The sequence below is a fragment of the Mustela nivalis genome (genome assembly GCF_964662115.1).
Source record: "Mustela nivalis genome assembly, chromosome: 17".
Lineage (NCBI taxonomy): Eukaryota > Metazoa > Chordata > Mammalia > Carnivora > Mustelidae > Mustela > Mustela nivalis.
The window spans coordinates 17505945-17521355 of NC_139036.1; the positions used below are offsets into that span (position 1 = coordinate 17505945).

At 41.8% G+C, this 15411-nt stretch overlaps 1 protein-coding gene across 3 annotated transcripts in view; it reads left to right on the forward strand.

The window, feature by feature from the left end:
• The window catches only part of SMG6 (SMG6 nonsense mediated mRNA decay factor), a 247643-nt gene that overhangs the window by 119613 nt on the left and 112619 nt on the right, over nt 1-15411 (forward strand). For all 3 annotated transcript variants that reach the window (XM_082707015.1, XM_082707017.1, XM_082707016.1), the window contains exon 13: nt 3373-3574. In XM_082707015.1, the coding sequence (XP_082563141.1) occupies nt 3373-3574 (202 nt within the window). The remainder of the gene's footprint in view (nt 1-3372; nt 3575-15411) is intronic.

The window sequence follows — 15411 nt, forward strand, 5'->3', positions numbered from 1 at the left end:
ATGTTTCTAGAAGATTGGAAAAAAACTCATAGCCGCCAGAATTTGATTTTGGGCTCCTTGGCCCAGGATAACTTCGAACCCTCAGAACCCAAGGGCTGCTGAGGGTGGAAGTTTGGGAGGCACTCCTACCTGGGATAAGGAGCTAGAGCAGGAAAAAGCTAAGCTTTTCCCCTTCCATGCAGATAGGAAACCCTGTGTTCACCCACAGAACTGACCTCAGCCCAGAGGCCTGGTTGGGGGTAAGCTGAGGTGATGATGCCCAGGTACCAGGAATTACCTCATCCTTAGCTTTTGAGGTCAGGCATCTCACCTAGGTTTTTTGGTTTTTTGGGGTGTGTGTGTGTGTGTGTGTTTTAAGTAAATGTATTTATTTGAAAGAGCATGAGTACATGTGAGGGTGGCGGGGGACAAAGGGAGAGAATCTCCAGCAGACTGCCTGCTGAGTGCAGAGCTGATGTGGGGCTTGATCTCATGACCCTGAGATCATGACCTGAGCCAAAATCCAAGAGTCAGATACTTAACCAACTGAGCCACCCAGGCACCCCTCACCTAGTTTAAGTACCTCTTCCTTTTAGTACTAGTTTCCTGACACTCCTCTTCCCTTCCCTCTGTGGAGAGTCACCGTATGGTGCATGGGTTCCTAATTAGTGTGTTTGTGTCCATGGTGCTCACTAGGAGAGGAGGTAATTGATGAAGTGATCTTGGGCAGTCGCACTAAGACACCAGAAGAAAGCAGCTACTTGGAATCAGAGTTCAATCACAAGACTAGACTGAATGGATCAGGGTAGAAGTGACCTTTCACTGAAGCATTTTGTGTATTCCCTTGGTTCTGGTTAGCATGGCCCTCAGGCCCCTTTATATTCTTTATTTGGGAACTCGGGACACTTCCTATGTCTTTTGGCACTAGCTGCTATCTTACAAACCAACCCTGGGGTAGGAGCTCTCATCCACTTCATTTTTGCAGTGAGTCTTAAGATTTTGGCCCAAGGTGGGTGGTAATGGGCAAAAGGCAGCTGTGGCAGGGGTCCCTAGTGGTGGCCAGCAGTCTCTGGGAGGAGTCAGTTTTGGTTTATCTGAGCCTTAGGGGACAGGGGAGCATGGTAATGAGAACCACATGGTACCACATATTTCTTCGTCTTGGATCCAAGATGGTAGGGGTGGGAGGATGAGAGAGGCATGTGGGGCCTCCCACTGTGGCAGCCGTGGGTAATTTTCTGCTGCCTCTCCCTGACTGGGGATGCTGCTGCCCACACCTCCCTACCCCACACTACGTCCTGAAGCGATCAGGTCCTTGACCTGCACAACACCAACCAAGGCCCCTAAGCCAAGAATTCAGCTGGGAGACTTTTCACCTTCTTCCTTCTCACTGTCGTCTTTCCTGTTTATTTTCCAAATTGCTGCTCTGCAGCCGAGCAGTGTCTGTTGGCCAGAGCTCACCAGCACTGTGGGATTGGACTCAGGCAGTGGGCTCAAGTGGCCAGCAGGGCACTGGGGGAGGAAGTGGGGAGCTGGAAGAGCCTCCCTGTGCGTCTCCCATGGGCAGCGCTAACCTCGGAGGCGGCCCTGAGCAGCCCTATCACATCCGGTGCTTGTCTCTGCAGCCGGGACCGGAGGATAAACTATCAGAGCTGTGGGGCAGTGCATCATTCCTCTTATTATTTTCTTCTCTGCAGATGGGGTCGTGGAAAGTTCAGTTCCTTTTAACCCTCGAAGTTCTGTTTATTCTACAGCTGGTAGCCTGAATGCCGCGTTTCCCATTACATCACAAAGAGGCTCAGGCAGATCTCTGCACAGAAACGTGTTGCAACTGTTTATTTTTTTCCATATTTAAACATTTCTGACAGCCAAACTCAGCTGAGCCAAAAGATGGAGCTTTGTGAATGAGTCTGGTTGTTGGTGTCTGTGCAGAGAGAAGGCTTTAGAAAACTCTTGTCCCTCCGGTGATTCTTCCCAAACATGTTCTTTTTCCTGGGCAAGGCCTGTGAAGCAAGTTACTTCTGCAGTACACGTGTGTTGATTATGTGCTGTTGTGTGATTAATGGGGCTGTGTTCCGCCTGGTTCCCAGGACACTCTTGAAAACAAGATGTTTCATTTCATTGCCTTTTCCTAGTGTAGTGATTACAGTAAATAAACCAGTGCAGGCTCCTTCCACCTGGAGTCAGTCAGGGAGTCCCCACACCCCGACTCCACTTTCTCTCCTAGCATCACCTTCAGTGGCATGTCCCTTGAATGCCCCTTTTTTTTTTTTTTTGCCATCTCCCAAAGGCTCCTAGACTGCGGGAGAAACAAATTGCTTAAGGCTGAAACCCCTCCCTAGCAGATTTGGCTCATGCGCAGTAACTCCTCTGGGAAGATTCCAGGATGTAACTCATTCGTAGCTCTCTTTGCCTCTTGCCACTCCACCTCTTGACCCTAATTGTAAAGCTTTTTTTTTTTTTTTTTTGTAATTCTCCTGTGTAACTCATTCCTTTTGTAGTACAACTTAGCATCAATAGGTACAAAAACTGGGATAGTCCCAGGCAAGGCAGAGTGGTTGGTCACCCTGTATCTAACCTTCTACAAATGAGAGAAAGGAGAGGGAGTGGGCTGGTCAAAACAGCACTGGGACTGGTTCATCTGCTGAGATGCATGGGAAGCTTTAGTGTCCTGGGATGATCTTAGCAGGCCAAGAATGAGGTTTTTTGGGTGGGTGGGGTAGGAGGGGATGTTTAATTCCAGTACAATTAACATACAGTATTATATTAGTTTCAGGTGTACAGTATAGTGCTTCAACAATTCTGTACCTTACTTGGTACTCATCAGAACAGATGTACTCTTAATCCCATTCACCTATTTGTATTTGTTTGTTTTTCTGCTTATATGTAGGAGAAGATTTCTAAAGCATCATAAGGTGGGGGGAAACCCATGTGACTCTCTTCATGGTGTGACTGGCCCCTCTGGCAGCATGGGAGGAGGGGAGATTGGCGCTCTGTTGCTATCTTGTGGCATATACTTGGCTGGACAGGAGTGGGGGAATTCTGGGAGCTGCCTCAGGCACTGGGTGTCTAGAATGTTTGAGTAAGTGTCTCAGGCACACTGTCTGGAAAGGTGACAGGACCTGCATTAGGCAACTGATTCTCTAAATTCCTTTTCCTCTCTGGTTAGGATTTTTAAAACTCCCCCTAATCAATTTTAACTTTGCCTAGATGGACACTCGCCCACCAAATTGCTGCCATGGATGTAGTTTTGTACCCTAGCTTTTTGGGTAAGAGTTTCTGGAAGTTCTCAGTCATAAGCAACATTTGCCACCAGTACCTCCCTTCACACAAGTGCTTAAAATACTTTAACTGGTCCCTCTTTAGAGCTGTTCTTTCTGCCCTTATTTCTCACAGGGTTGCTATGGATGTGTGGTCGATGCTGGCTGATTTCTGTAACATATTGACTGCGGTGAATCAGTCTGAGGTGCCACTGTACAAGGACCCAGATGATGACCTCACCCTTCTTATCCTGGAAGAGGATCGGCTTCTCTCCGGCTTTGTCCCCTTGCTAGCTGCCCCTCAGGACCCCTGCTACGTGGAGAAAACCTCGGATAAGGTCAGCCCCAGGCCAAACATCCCTCCCCATTCACCCCTCCTCTTAATTCTCCAGACTTTTTTATTCTTGGGAAGTTTTCTGTGCAAACGGAACATGATTAAGTCATTGAGAAGGGTGTTAAGGGAAAATATCGACCTTTTAGCCGCTGACATCCAGCTCTGTGTCCTGAAAAAAAAAAGCCCTCTTAACTTCCTTTGGTGTGTGTGTGTGTGTGCTCGCTGGCATGTTGTATATACGATCATTTCCTCACTTGTTTAAATAGTGCAGCTTGTGTTGGCAGTGCTCTCACTCAGCTCCAAATGGTTTGCATCATGCTTAAAGCACCCTCCTTCCTCCCCCCTCTCCTCCTTCCCCCAGCCACAAAACTTTTCGCTAGGAAAACAGCCAGGGCTTTTTCCCTTCTCTAAGGAGGGGAGTGATAAATAGGTGACTAGAGAGAAGCAGACACCATGTGTTAACTTACAAAAAAAGCTTTTAGGAATATGAAGCATTCCCCGCTGCCTGGTTTCTATTTTTCTTCCTCTAAGGACTGTGTTTTAACCTGAACTTTTTTCTGGTCTGTTTATAGAAAACAAAGCTCATTGCCTGTTGCCCCAGTGGGGACTCTGGAACTCTTAGTCTCCGCTTAACAGTTGGGTCTTTGGCCAGGTGTGGAGGGTAGGACAGGCTGCTCTGCTTCACATTCCCATGTAGCAATTGCTTGGGTGGGGAAGGGGCACCCACACACCCCGGGAACAAAGTCTCCTATGCTGAACTGGGGAACCCTGTGTCTAACCTCTTTGCTGAGTTGTTAACATCATATCCCCTGGGGAGGCCTTTGGGAAAGAGGCCACAAATGGCTTCTTGGGTGGAAGCCTTTTGGCCTACATGAAGTATATATAGAGAGACATAAGTGCATGGCTTTTTTTTTCTTTTTTTTTAAGATTTATTTATATGTTTTAGGTAGAGAGAGAGAGAGCATGTGCTAGCGATGGGGAAGGGGCAGATATGGAGAGGGAGAGAGAATTCTCAAGTAGACTCCCACTGAGCACAGAGCCCAATACAGGGCTTGATCCCAGGACTCTGAGAGCATGACCAGAACCAAAATCAAGAGCCAGTTTTCTAACTGACTGCGCCATCCAGGCACCCCAGATAGATGTTTTTTAAAAAAATACCAAATAGTAAAAACTAAATCCCAGCCATAAACTGCAAATATGAAAGAGATTATATTGATTAAAAAATATTGCTATATTGAAGATTTAAAATGTTTAAACGTGTTCTTTGTAGGAAAGAGTTATATGTTCATTATAGACAAGTAAAAAAAAAGAAAGAAAAATTTATCCACATGTTACCTAGTGGTAACATCTCTGTTATTTTTGCTAATCATAATCATATTTAACTACTAGCATACACACTTTTTTATTTATATAGTTATCTTTGCTTATTTATTTATTTAATAAACATATAATGTGTTTTTATCCCCAGGGGTACAGGCCTGTGAATTGCTAGGTTTACACACTTCACAGCACTCACCATAGCACATACCCTCCCCAATGACACTTTTTTAAATATAAAACTAAGAATTGTTATACAGACTATAATCTGATTTTTTTCACCAAATCTTTTTTTAGTGTATTCTTATATGGAATCATTTTTTAAAAAGATATTATTTGTTTATTTATTTTAGAGGGAGAGATAGAGGAGAACAAGTGGGTGGGACAGAGGGAGAGGAAGATAGAATCTCAAGGAGACTCTGTGCCAAGCGTGGAGCCCAACATGGAGCTCAATCTTGGGACCCCAAGGTCTTGACCTGAACTACAATCGAGTCGGCTGCTTAACCAACTGAGTGCCCTCTATGGAATCATTTTTGATTATTACTTTGTATTCTTCTGTATGCCAAGGTTTCTTTAACTAGTCTTTGCTTTATTGAGCCAAGGGACTGTTCTTAATGTTTGTACTGCTGTAAACAGTGACATGATCCTTATAGCATAATTTTTGCATATATTCCCCTTGGTTAAACCTATTGACATATAAAAAACCTCTTCCTCTTTGGATGTGTTTAATGACTAATATCTTGGGAATGTCAGACTCTCTCTCTCCTAAGAGGAATACTCATTTTATGCTTTTCCAGTGAAAAGTTGGGAGTGAAATCCTGCTCTTCTAGTGTCAGAAGGGGATAATAATGGGGAATTGTAGTATGTGAGGCTGAGGATAACTAACACCGTGTTTATATGTTGTGGGAGAAGGTCAGTTAGAAGAGAAACTGGGTAAGCATGGCTTGGGCCAGGAGATCTTAGTACTCTTCTTTTGTGATCACAAGGTGAGTTTGACTCTGGAGGGTACTTCTGGGAATCAGCTATTGGCTTAGCTGCCTTTTGGTGCAGAACAAGGAAGGAGGCCTAACCAGCTTCAGACTTGCTGACCCCTAACTCCTCATCAACCCTCCCAGTGGTAGTGTCAGTATGATATGTGTATGTGAAACAGCATATGGTACAATGCAGCATATGACGAGTGTATGATGTGGCCAGAGAAGAACACAGAGCCAGCAGCCCATGCCCTCAGCCTATAGCAGTGGTTCACAGGCTGCCCCAGGGCAGTTGCACCTCGTGGCAGCTTGAGACTAAGGTAGGTCTCCACCTCAAGGACTGTGAAATAGGTATGTCAAACATAATGTCTCCAGATCCATACTCTCCCATAAATCTGGTCTGTCTGTCTTCTCCCCATCTTGGTAAATAACAACTTTGACTTTGGGTAGCTTATATCAAAATTCTTGGGGTTATTCTTGGCTACTCTCTTTTTCTCACACCTCCATATCTAATTTATCAGCTGTTCATGTCTTCTTTACCTTCAAAATAAATGCAGATACAAATCTTTCTTACCACCCCACCCTAGATCAGCTCTTTGCAATGCCTTCTGACTGGTTTCTCTAGTTCCTCCTTCCTCCTACTCCCCAGTCTGTTTTCAGCACAAGTGGAATGATCTTTTTATTTATTTATTTATTTTTAAATTTTAAAAAAAGATTTTATTTATTCATTTGACAGACAGAGATCACAAGTAGGCAGAGAAGCAGGCAGAGAGAGGAGGAAGCAGGCTCCCTGCTGAGCAGAGAGCCTGATGTGGGGCACGATCCGAGGACCCTGTGATCATGACCTGAGCCGAAGGCAGAGGCTTTAACCCACTGAGCCACCCAGGCGCCCCAGAGTGATCTTTTTAAAACATCAATAAGATCATGTCACTTTTTGTTCCCAACTTTCTGATAGCTGCTTTTCTCACTTAGAGCAAAAGCCAGAGTTTTGGTGGTGGTGGTGTTTTGTTTTGTTTTTCTTTTTTTAAAGGATTTTTATTTACTTGAGAGAGAGAGAAGGCATGAGAAGGGGGAGAGTCAGAGGAAGAAGCAGACTCCCTGTTGAATAGGGAGCCTGTTGCGGGACTCGATCCTGGGACTCCAGGATCATGACCTGAGCCAAAGGCAGTTGCTCAATGAACTGAACCCAGGCACCCTAAAAGCCAGAGTTTTAACAACATCCTGCAATGCTCTCAGTGATATGACACCACCTCTACCCGCCCTTAACTCTGATGTCAGCTCCTACTGCTCACCTCCTACTCGATATGCTCTAGTCACATTGGTGTCCTTGCTATTCTTCACACAAGCCAAGCACTCATGTCTAAGGATCTTTGCACTTGCTTTCCTCTTAACCTAGAACACTGTGTCCCCAGAGAGCTATGTGGCTCTCTCACTCCCTTCTAAATGTCACCTTGTTAGAACAGTCTTCCCTAGCTACTCTGTATAACATGTTTCTTTCCTTTTTTTTTTTTTTTAATTCTACTTTATTCTCCATTGCAGAGGAAAATAACATCTCTATATCTAGCATGTATTGGTCCCAGGATTAGGTACTTCTAAGTCTCCTGATAAGTCTGCCAAGTAGGTATTAGTACCTTTGTGTTGTTTGTTCTGTTGTGATGGTGGTGGTGGTTTTTCAAAGAGGTGACTGAAGTTCAAGAGAAGAGTGAAAAAATGTTGATAAACTTGTATGCGTCATCTGCATAGCTGACCTAGAATCTTTAGGTCAGCTATGGAGGGAATCTTTAGGAACCTCAGCCTTTTAGAAATCTGAAAGAGATCAGTATTTTCTCCAGCTTTTAGTGTTCAGTACCAAGAAATGTAAAATATGTCAAGGACTTGTCAGTAGCAGCAACATGTGCAATTTCAGTGCTGTCCAGATTGGTCCCATGTTTGGTCCCACCTTGATGCCCATTCAACAGGTATTTACTGAGCATGTCTGTATTATACTGTCTTACACACAGAACAAGAGAGATCTAGACTTGTAAAGCAAACATCCTAGTTTGGGAAGCAGTTGGTGGCATGTACAAACATGAGAAGCAACACAAGTTAATTTGAACCTGTAATTAAGGAGGAACTCTTGAAATTCTGTTGAGCTGGTAATATTCCAAAGAAGGCATTGCTTAAGAAGCACTGATTTGGCATTAGTGTATCATTGTATTTTCTAAGCATGTTCTGTGGAACTCTAGTTTTATAGGTTCTTAATTGTTAGATGAAAGTAAAAGACTTTCATGATCATACAAGTTATGGTAAAGTAATGTTAAGCAGGGATGCCTGGAGTGGCCACAGTCAGCTAGGCATCCAACTCTTGATTTCGGCTCAGGTCATGATCTCAGGATTGTGAGATTGAGTCCCAAGTCATCGAGCTCCCTGCTCAGTGGGGAGTCTGCTTCTCACTCTTCCCCTCTCCTGCTGCCCCTACCCCCACTTATGCTGTCTCTCTCTCTCTCTCTTTCTTTATCTCTCTCTAAAAACAATAATTTAAAAAAATTAACAACATTAAACAGAACCCAATACTTTAAGACTTACTGGAGCTTTAACATAGTGTACTGTGAGAATAGACTTTGCAGTCTTTCCCAAACTTGATTTACCAGTGATCTTTTTTTATTTAACATCTTGCAGGACTAGTATTTAGCTTAAAAAAAAAAAGGTTAAAAAAACAAACAAACAAACCTGGGTGTGGGATGAGCAAGAGGTAAGAAAACAGGTAGCTATTGGAATCATCCAGAAGAAAAATCAGATGAGGGTAAAAGCAGAGTGGAACCAGTTACATTCTGAAACAAACATCACAGATGTTGAAACAGAGCCAGCCAGGGCAAAGAAAGTGACCTTAGGTTCATTGTGTGGCTGCTGGACATCTAAATTCAGAAGGGATAAGTAATTTACCTACCCAACGTCATGTAGTTAGTAAGGAAGTGTAGGTTTAGAACCCTTCCTTTTCTGTAGTACTTTAAAACTTCATGTTCTGGGACTCCTGGATGGCTCCATCTGTATAGCATGGATTCATTCTTTCCTTCCTTCCAGAGAGGGAAGCGGGGAGTGGCAGAGGGAAAGGGAGAGAGAGAGAATCTCAAGCAGACTCCCCACTGAACTTGGAGACTGACGCAGGGATCAGCACAGGGAGCGAACTCATGACCCTGAGATCATGACCTGAGCCAAAAACCAAGAGTTGGACGCTTAACCAACTGAGCTGCCCAGGCGCCCCAAGTGAGAAACTGTTGATCTCGAGTTCATAAGTTCGAGCCCAGTGTTTGGCATAGGTTTACTTAAGAAAAATTAAAAAAAAAAATTTTTTTTTAATCCTCATGTTCTAATGATTTGGTGTCTAGGATTTGGTTCAAAATAATTTATGGATAGAAGCATGAATGAAAAGACCAAATATTGATCATTATTACATCTGAATAATGGGTGGATTGATTTCATTATAGTGTTCTACTTTTGTGTATGTATGAAATTTTCTATAATAACTTGTGGTTAAAAACAATAATATATAGCCATCCTGAAAGGAGGCAAAACAAATAAAATTCTGTGTCTTTTCTGCTACATTATGTGCATAAGTGATTAAAAAAGTAATCGAACTGTAATAATAATGAAGTTAAGCTCTTGCAGGCACTAATCGCCTTCCAGGCACTGCGCCAAACTCTTTACATGCTTTCTCATTGAAACCCCAACAGCCCTATATGCAGATAGGAGAAATGATGAAAAGGAAACTGTTTTAGGAGAAAGATGTTCAGTTCATGGTGTGCCTTAGTCAGTGTAAAAAAAAAAAAAAAAAAAAAAAAGCTTAATTGTCATCTTCAAAATCTATGTATGTAACTGGTGATACTAACCAAGGATCTACAGTGTTTCTATAGGATATATAGTCTTTCCTTTATCTAAAGAACTTTCCTGAAGCTCTAGTTATTTAAAGGTACTGATGCATTTATGCATGCAGAGGTGTAAGCAGTGCTTATTCTATCATCCCCATAGTAGTTTTATTTGTCTTCCTCCCCATATTGTCTGAGCAAGAACTAAGTGAAGAACTTTTCAGTAAGCTAATGCTGCGGCCATTCTTTGGGTTGATTGGGGAAATAAATTATTATAAGTCACATTATAAGTTAGTGTTTTGAGTCTCATATCACATCCCATTCATTCTTACAGTCATTTTTGCTTTCTTTCTGGATGTAGGATCCTAGGAAACTTTGTCATACTTAAATATGTTGTTGAGGTTAAAGATGGGGCTTAAATTGTCCAAGTTTTGGAACTCCTGGCTTGTCTGCTTATTTATTTGTTAAATGACATTTTTGGAGTGTTGTTTGTTGTATACATAATTACCCCAAAATGTTTAAATGGAAAATAGGGAAAAGCACAAAAAATAAAAATCACCTGCAAACTACCACCTAAAATTAATCAGTGTTAATAGCATAGTTTAAGTCCTCCCAGTCTTCCCCATGCTTAAATGTGTATACTTATTCTTTTCTTTTCATAAAATTAGACTGTCCAGTATATGCTTTGTTCTTGTTTTATGTCTTTTATATACTTATATATACTATACATATTTTTTTAAGTTTTTTAAATTTATTTGACAGACAGAGATCACAAGTAGGCAGAGAGGCAGGCAGAGAGAAAGGAAGGGAAGCAGGCTCCCTGCTGAGCAGAGAGCCTGCTGTGGGACTGGATCTCAGGACCCTGGGTTCATGACCTGAGCTGAAGGCAGAGGCTTTAACCCACTGAGCCACCCAGGTGCCCCAAGATACCTTATATGTATTATATATACATATATATATATACTTGTACACATGCATACATACGTGTGTGTGTAGTTTTGGGCAATATATTGCCTTTGTTGTTTGGTGGTCTAGAAAATATTCAAGTGCTACCAGTGACTAATTTATTTAAAAACATACTTGATCCTCTATTCTCAAAGTATCAACATCAAGAATAGAAAAAAAGCCACAGCTATTGACTCATGTATTTAAGATATGGAAATTAAGGCTGCTTACAAATATGTATTTTCTTTTTTTTTTTTTTTAAGATTTTTATTTATTTATTTGACAGACAGAGATCACAAGTTGGCAGAGAGGCAGGCAGAGAGAGAGAGAGGAGGAAGCAGGCTCCCCTCTGAGCAGAGAGCCCGATGCGGGCCTCGATCCCAGGACCCTGAGATCATGACCTGAGCCGAAGGGAGAGGCCTCAACCCACTGAGCCACCCAGGCGCCCTGTATTTTCTTTTTCACACAATTCCATGTTGTTTCTGAATTTACAGTAGTTATTTAGAATTAATTTTGTATTAAGTGTTTTCAGTGCTCACCATCAGGTCTTTTACTCTCTGGCTCCCCCCCCCCCCTTTTTTTTAAAGATTTTTATTTGTCAGAGAGAGAGAGAGTGCCCAAGCTGGGGAGCCACAGGCCAAGAGAGAAGCAGGCTCCCTGCTGAGCAAGGAGCCCAATGCAGGACTCATCCCAGGACACTCTGAAACCATGGCCTGAACCAAAGGCAGATGCTTAACCGTCTAAGCCACCCAGGCATCCCGGGTTTCCCATTTTTATTATGTCCTTGACTCATCTGCTATTCAGTAGTAATATACATACTTATGCAGAAGAATCAAATAATTCACAAAAATATATACAGTCAAAAACCACCTGCCAGGAGTAACTGCTGCTAACAATTTCATATTTACCTTTTTAGACTGCTTATATACTGACTAAAACATATTTATACATGTATATACCTAAATGATCAAAATGATAGTGTGGTGTTCATTGCATTTCAAATGCACTTACATTTTGAAATAGTTTTTATTTTGCCCTTGCACATGAATGGCAGCTTGGCTTAAGTCAACTTTTTTTCCCCCTTAAAACTATAGGTATTATCCCATTGCATTAATGGTTAGGAAAAATTGGAGGAAAGTCTGACTTTCCTTCCTTTGAAGTCAGACTCTTTCTTTGGTCCAAAGGGGGTAACTTACAGCCTTTTATAATCTTGAATTTCAGATTGTACAAGGATTTATTTAGATGTTGGGCTTTGTACTTTAATTTTTTATGGACACCTAATGAGCTTTTTAATAAGCAGAACCACTTCTATCTTTGGACCAGAAAAGTTTTCGTGTCCTTGATTGCTAATGTTCTATTTACTCTATTCTTTTCTTCACTGTCTTCTACATCTCTTTCTGTCATTTTCATCTCTTTTTGCTTTGCCTCTGCATTGTCGGAGAGCTTTGCAAGTTTATATTCTCTGGAATTGATTGAGATTTTTAAAATGCTGATTCTACTTTTTATTCCTTCTAATTCAGTTTTTTTTTTTTTTTAAGATTTTATTTATTTATTTGACAGAGAGAGAGACAGAGAGGGAACACAAGAAGGGGGAGTGAAGAGGGAGAAGCAGGCTTCCTGCCGAGCAGGGAGCCCGATGTGGGGCTCGATCCCAAGACCCTGGGATCATGACCCGAGCTGAAGGCAGACGCTCAATGACTGAGCCACCCAGGTGCCCCTCTAATTCAGTTTTTAAGTCTGCTAATGTATTATATGTTAACTCATATTACTTCCCTGTTTTATCCTGGAATCTTTATATTTTTGCCCACCTTTTATCCAAGTCTGTTTAATCTATCTTTGTTTTGTCATTTTTCTTTTATCATACTTCACAGAGTCTATGATTTTAAAAATTCAGTTTTAAGAATATCTTCTTCATTTAACATTCCCCATACTCCCTGCAAATATGCTTTGTTTCTCTATCTTTTTGTGTGCTATGTTCTCCACTTTTAATGTTGCAGACCCTTTTCATAAGCCCCAACTTGGATTTCTATAATCTGATTCTGGCCAGTTATATTTCTTTGAACAAAGAAAGGTGTCCTCAGGTCTGATAATCTGCTTCAAAATAGGTTATGTAGATTCTCATGGGATTTCTCCTTTGTCTACAAATACTATTTAAAATCTTGTCAAGTCTATAGCTGGTTATTATAGGTTTTGTAAGTATTACCAAGTCATAACCCTAAGGGAGTGGGGAGGAGGCCAGGTGGTATCCAATCTTACTAAATGAATTTATTTTCTATATTTGCTACTCTGTATATAGTGGAGCTACTACACCAGAGCTAGTTTCCTGTGTCTGATCTCTGTTTCACATAAATGATATGGTAATTTCCGACCTCCTCACTGGAGCTGTGGTCATGTCAAGAGGAAATTCTACTCCCTGGCCACTCTATTATTTAAAGATTTATTTATTTATTTTGGGAGAAAGAGATAGCAAGAGGAGGGCCCAAGGAAGAGGGAGAGAGAATCCCCAGCAGACTCTGCACTGAGCTCAGAATCCGAAACAGCTTAGAACCCTGAGATCTTAGAACCCTGAGATCATGACCTGAGCTGAAACCAAGAGTTGGACACTTAACCAGATCTGCCACGTAGGCACCCCTGGCCACTTCCCATTTAGTATGGTAGTTTACCCCTGAAATGCTGATTGTGAGTGTTACTGGTTTGGAGCTGTAAAAAAGCTTCCAAGTGGTGTTCTGCATCTACCCTATGCCCTCACACTTTGCAGTAGACAGAATAATGGCCCATTGAAAATGGTTCACATCTTAATTCCTGAAACCTGTTGAATGTTACCTTACAAGGCAGAGGTGCCTTTGCAGATGTGATTAAGTTAAGTAAGAATCTTGAGATGGGAAAATGATCCTAGATTGCTCACATGTGATTAATGTAATCACAAGGGTCCTTATAAGAAGGCAGGAATGTCAAGAGTCAGAAAAAGAGGGGCGCCTGGGTGGCTCAGTGGGTTAAGCCTCTGCCTTCCACTCAGGTCATGATCTCAGGGTTCTGGGATCGAGCCCCACATCGGGCTCTCTGCTCGGCGGGGAGCCTGCTTCCTCCTCCTCTCTCTCTCTCTCTCTCTCTCTTCTTGCCTCTCTGCCTACTTGTGATCTCTCTCTGTCAAATAAATAAAATCTTTAAAAAAAAAAAAAGTCAGAAAAAGATGTGATGATGGAATTAAAGGTCCCAGTGAGAGAGATTTGGAGATAGTGTGCTGCTGGCCTTGAAGATAAGGGGAGGGACTATGAGCCAAAGAATGCAGGTGGCCTCTAGATGCTAAAAAAGACAAGGAAGCACCAAGAACTCCCAAGAACACCAAGGGTCTGAGAACACTGTCAACACCTTGTTAACTGATAAAACTGACAACACCCTGTGAACACCTTGATTTTAGAATTTCTGACCTTTAGAACTGTAAAGTAATAAATTGTATCGTTTTAAGCCATTAAATTTGTAGTAATTTGTTACAGCACCAATAGGTGACTAATACACCCTTCCAAACTGGAGAATTTTACAGGCTTTTCATTGTTTACTTCTCTTGGTGCTTTCTTCTTCTTCTTCTTCTTTTTTAACCTTTTAAATTATGAAATGTGCGTATGGAAATGCATTAAACAAAAAGACTTGGCACAAAATGAGGACCTTGACCAAGTAGGTCAAGAAATAGAACAACACAGGGATGGTAATTATGTAGTTTATGTAGGAGGTCCTAGCCAGTACAGTAAGACAAGAAAAAGTAATAAAGTATTAAAAATATGATTGGAGGGGCCCCTGGGTGGCTCATTTGGTTAGGCAACTGCCTTCATCTCAAGTCATGATCCCAGGGTTCTGCAATCGAGTTCAGCATCGGGTCCCCTGCTCAGTGGGGAGTCTGCTTGTTCCTCTCCCTCTGCCCCTCCTCTGGCTTGTGCTCACGTATGCTCTCTCTTTCTCTCTCAGATAAACTCTTATTTTATTTTATTTTTTTAAAGATTTTCATTTATTTGACAGGCAGAGATCACAAGTAGGCAGAGAGGCAGGCAGAGAGAGAGGAGGAAGCAGGCTCCCTGCTGAGCAGAGAGCCCGACGTGGGGCTTGATCCCAGGACCCTGGAATCATGACCTGAGCTGAAGGCAGAGGCTTTAACCCACTGAGCCACCCAGGTGCCCCTAAACTCTTATTTTAAAAAAGATGTTTTGGTAATACATTATATGTTAATAAAAATGATTGAAAAAAAAAAAGATTTGGAAGGGTGAAAAATCAAGCTAAAGATGTCTTTGTTGGCAAATGTGATACATAGAAAGTCTTTAAAAAAAAAAAACAAGGATAAATTAATAGGGTAAGTCAGTTTAACAGAGTTGCTTCATATAAAGTCAGTATACAAAAATCAATTCCTTATCCCCATACTAACATGTAACCAAATAAGATTTTTTTTTTAAGTTGACTTCTTAAAAAAATAAAATGTAAGTGGATTTCTTAGGAGTGCAAGCTGTTAATTGGCTCTTAGTGATCTGCTTCCATCTGTCCTCTTTCCATCTGGTAGGAATTCTTTATGATTTATGGCGGATGGATGGCATTTTCCTGTTTACGAGCTATTGACTGCTGTGCATCAGGTACTATTCTGATACCACAGCCATGGCAGTGAACACAATAAGCAGTGGGCAGATACCAGGACATGGGAATATATTCTGTGTATCCAGCTTGGTCACTTCATTTGGGATATTGGAAGTAGAATTATTTAATTCAGAGGTCTGTGCCTTTTTTTT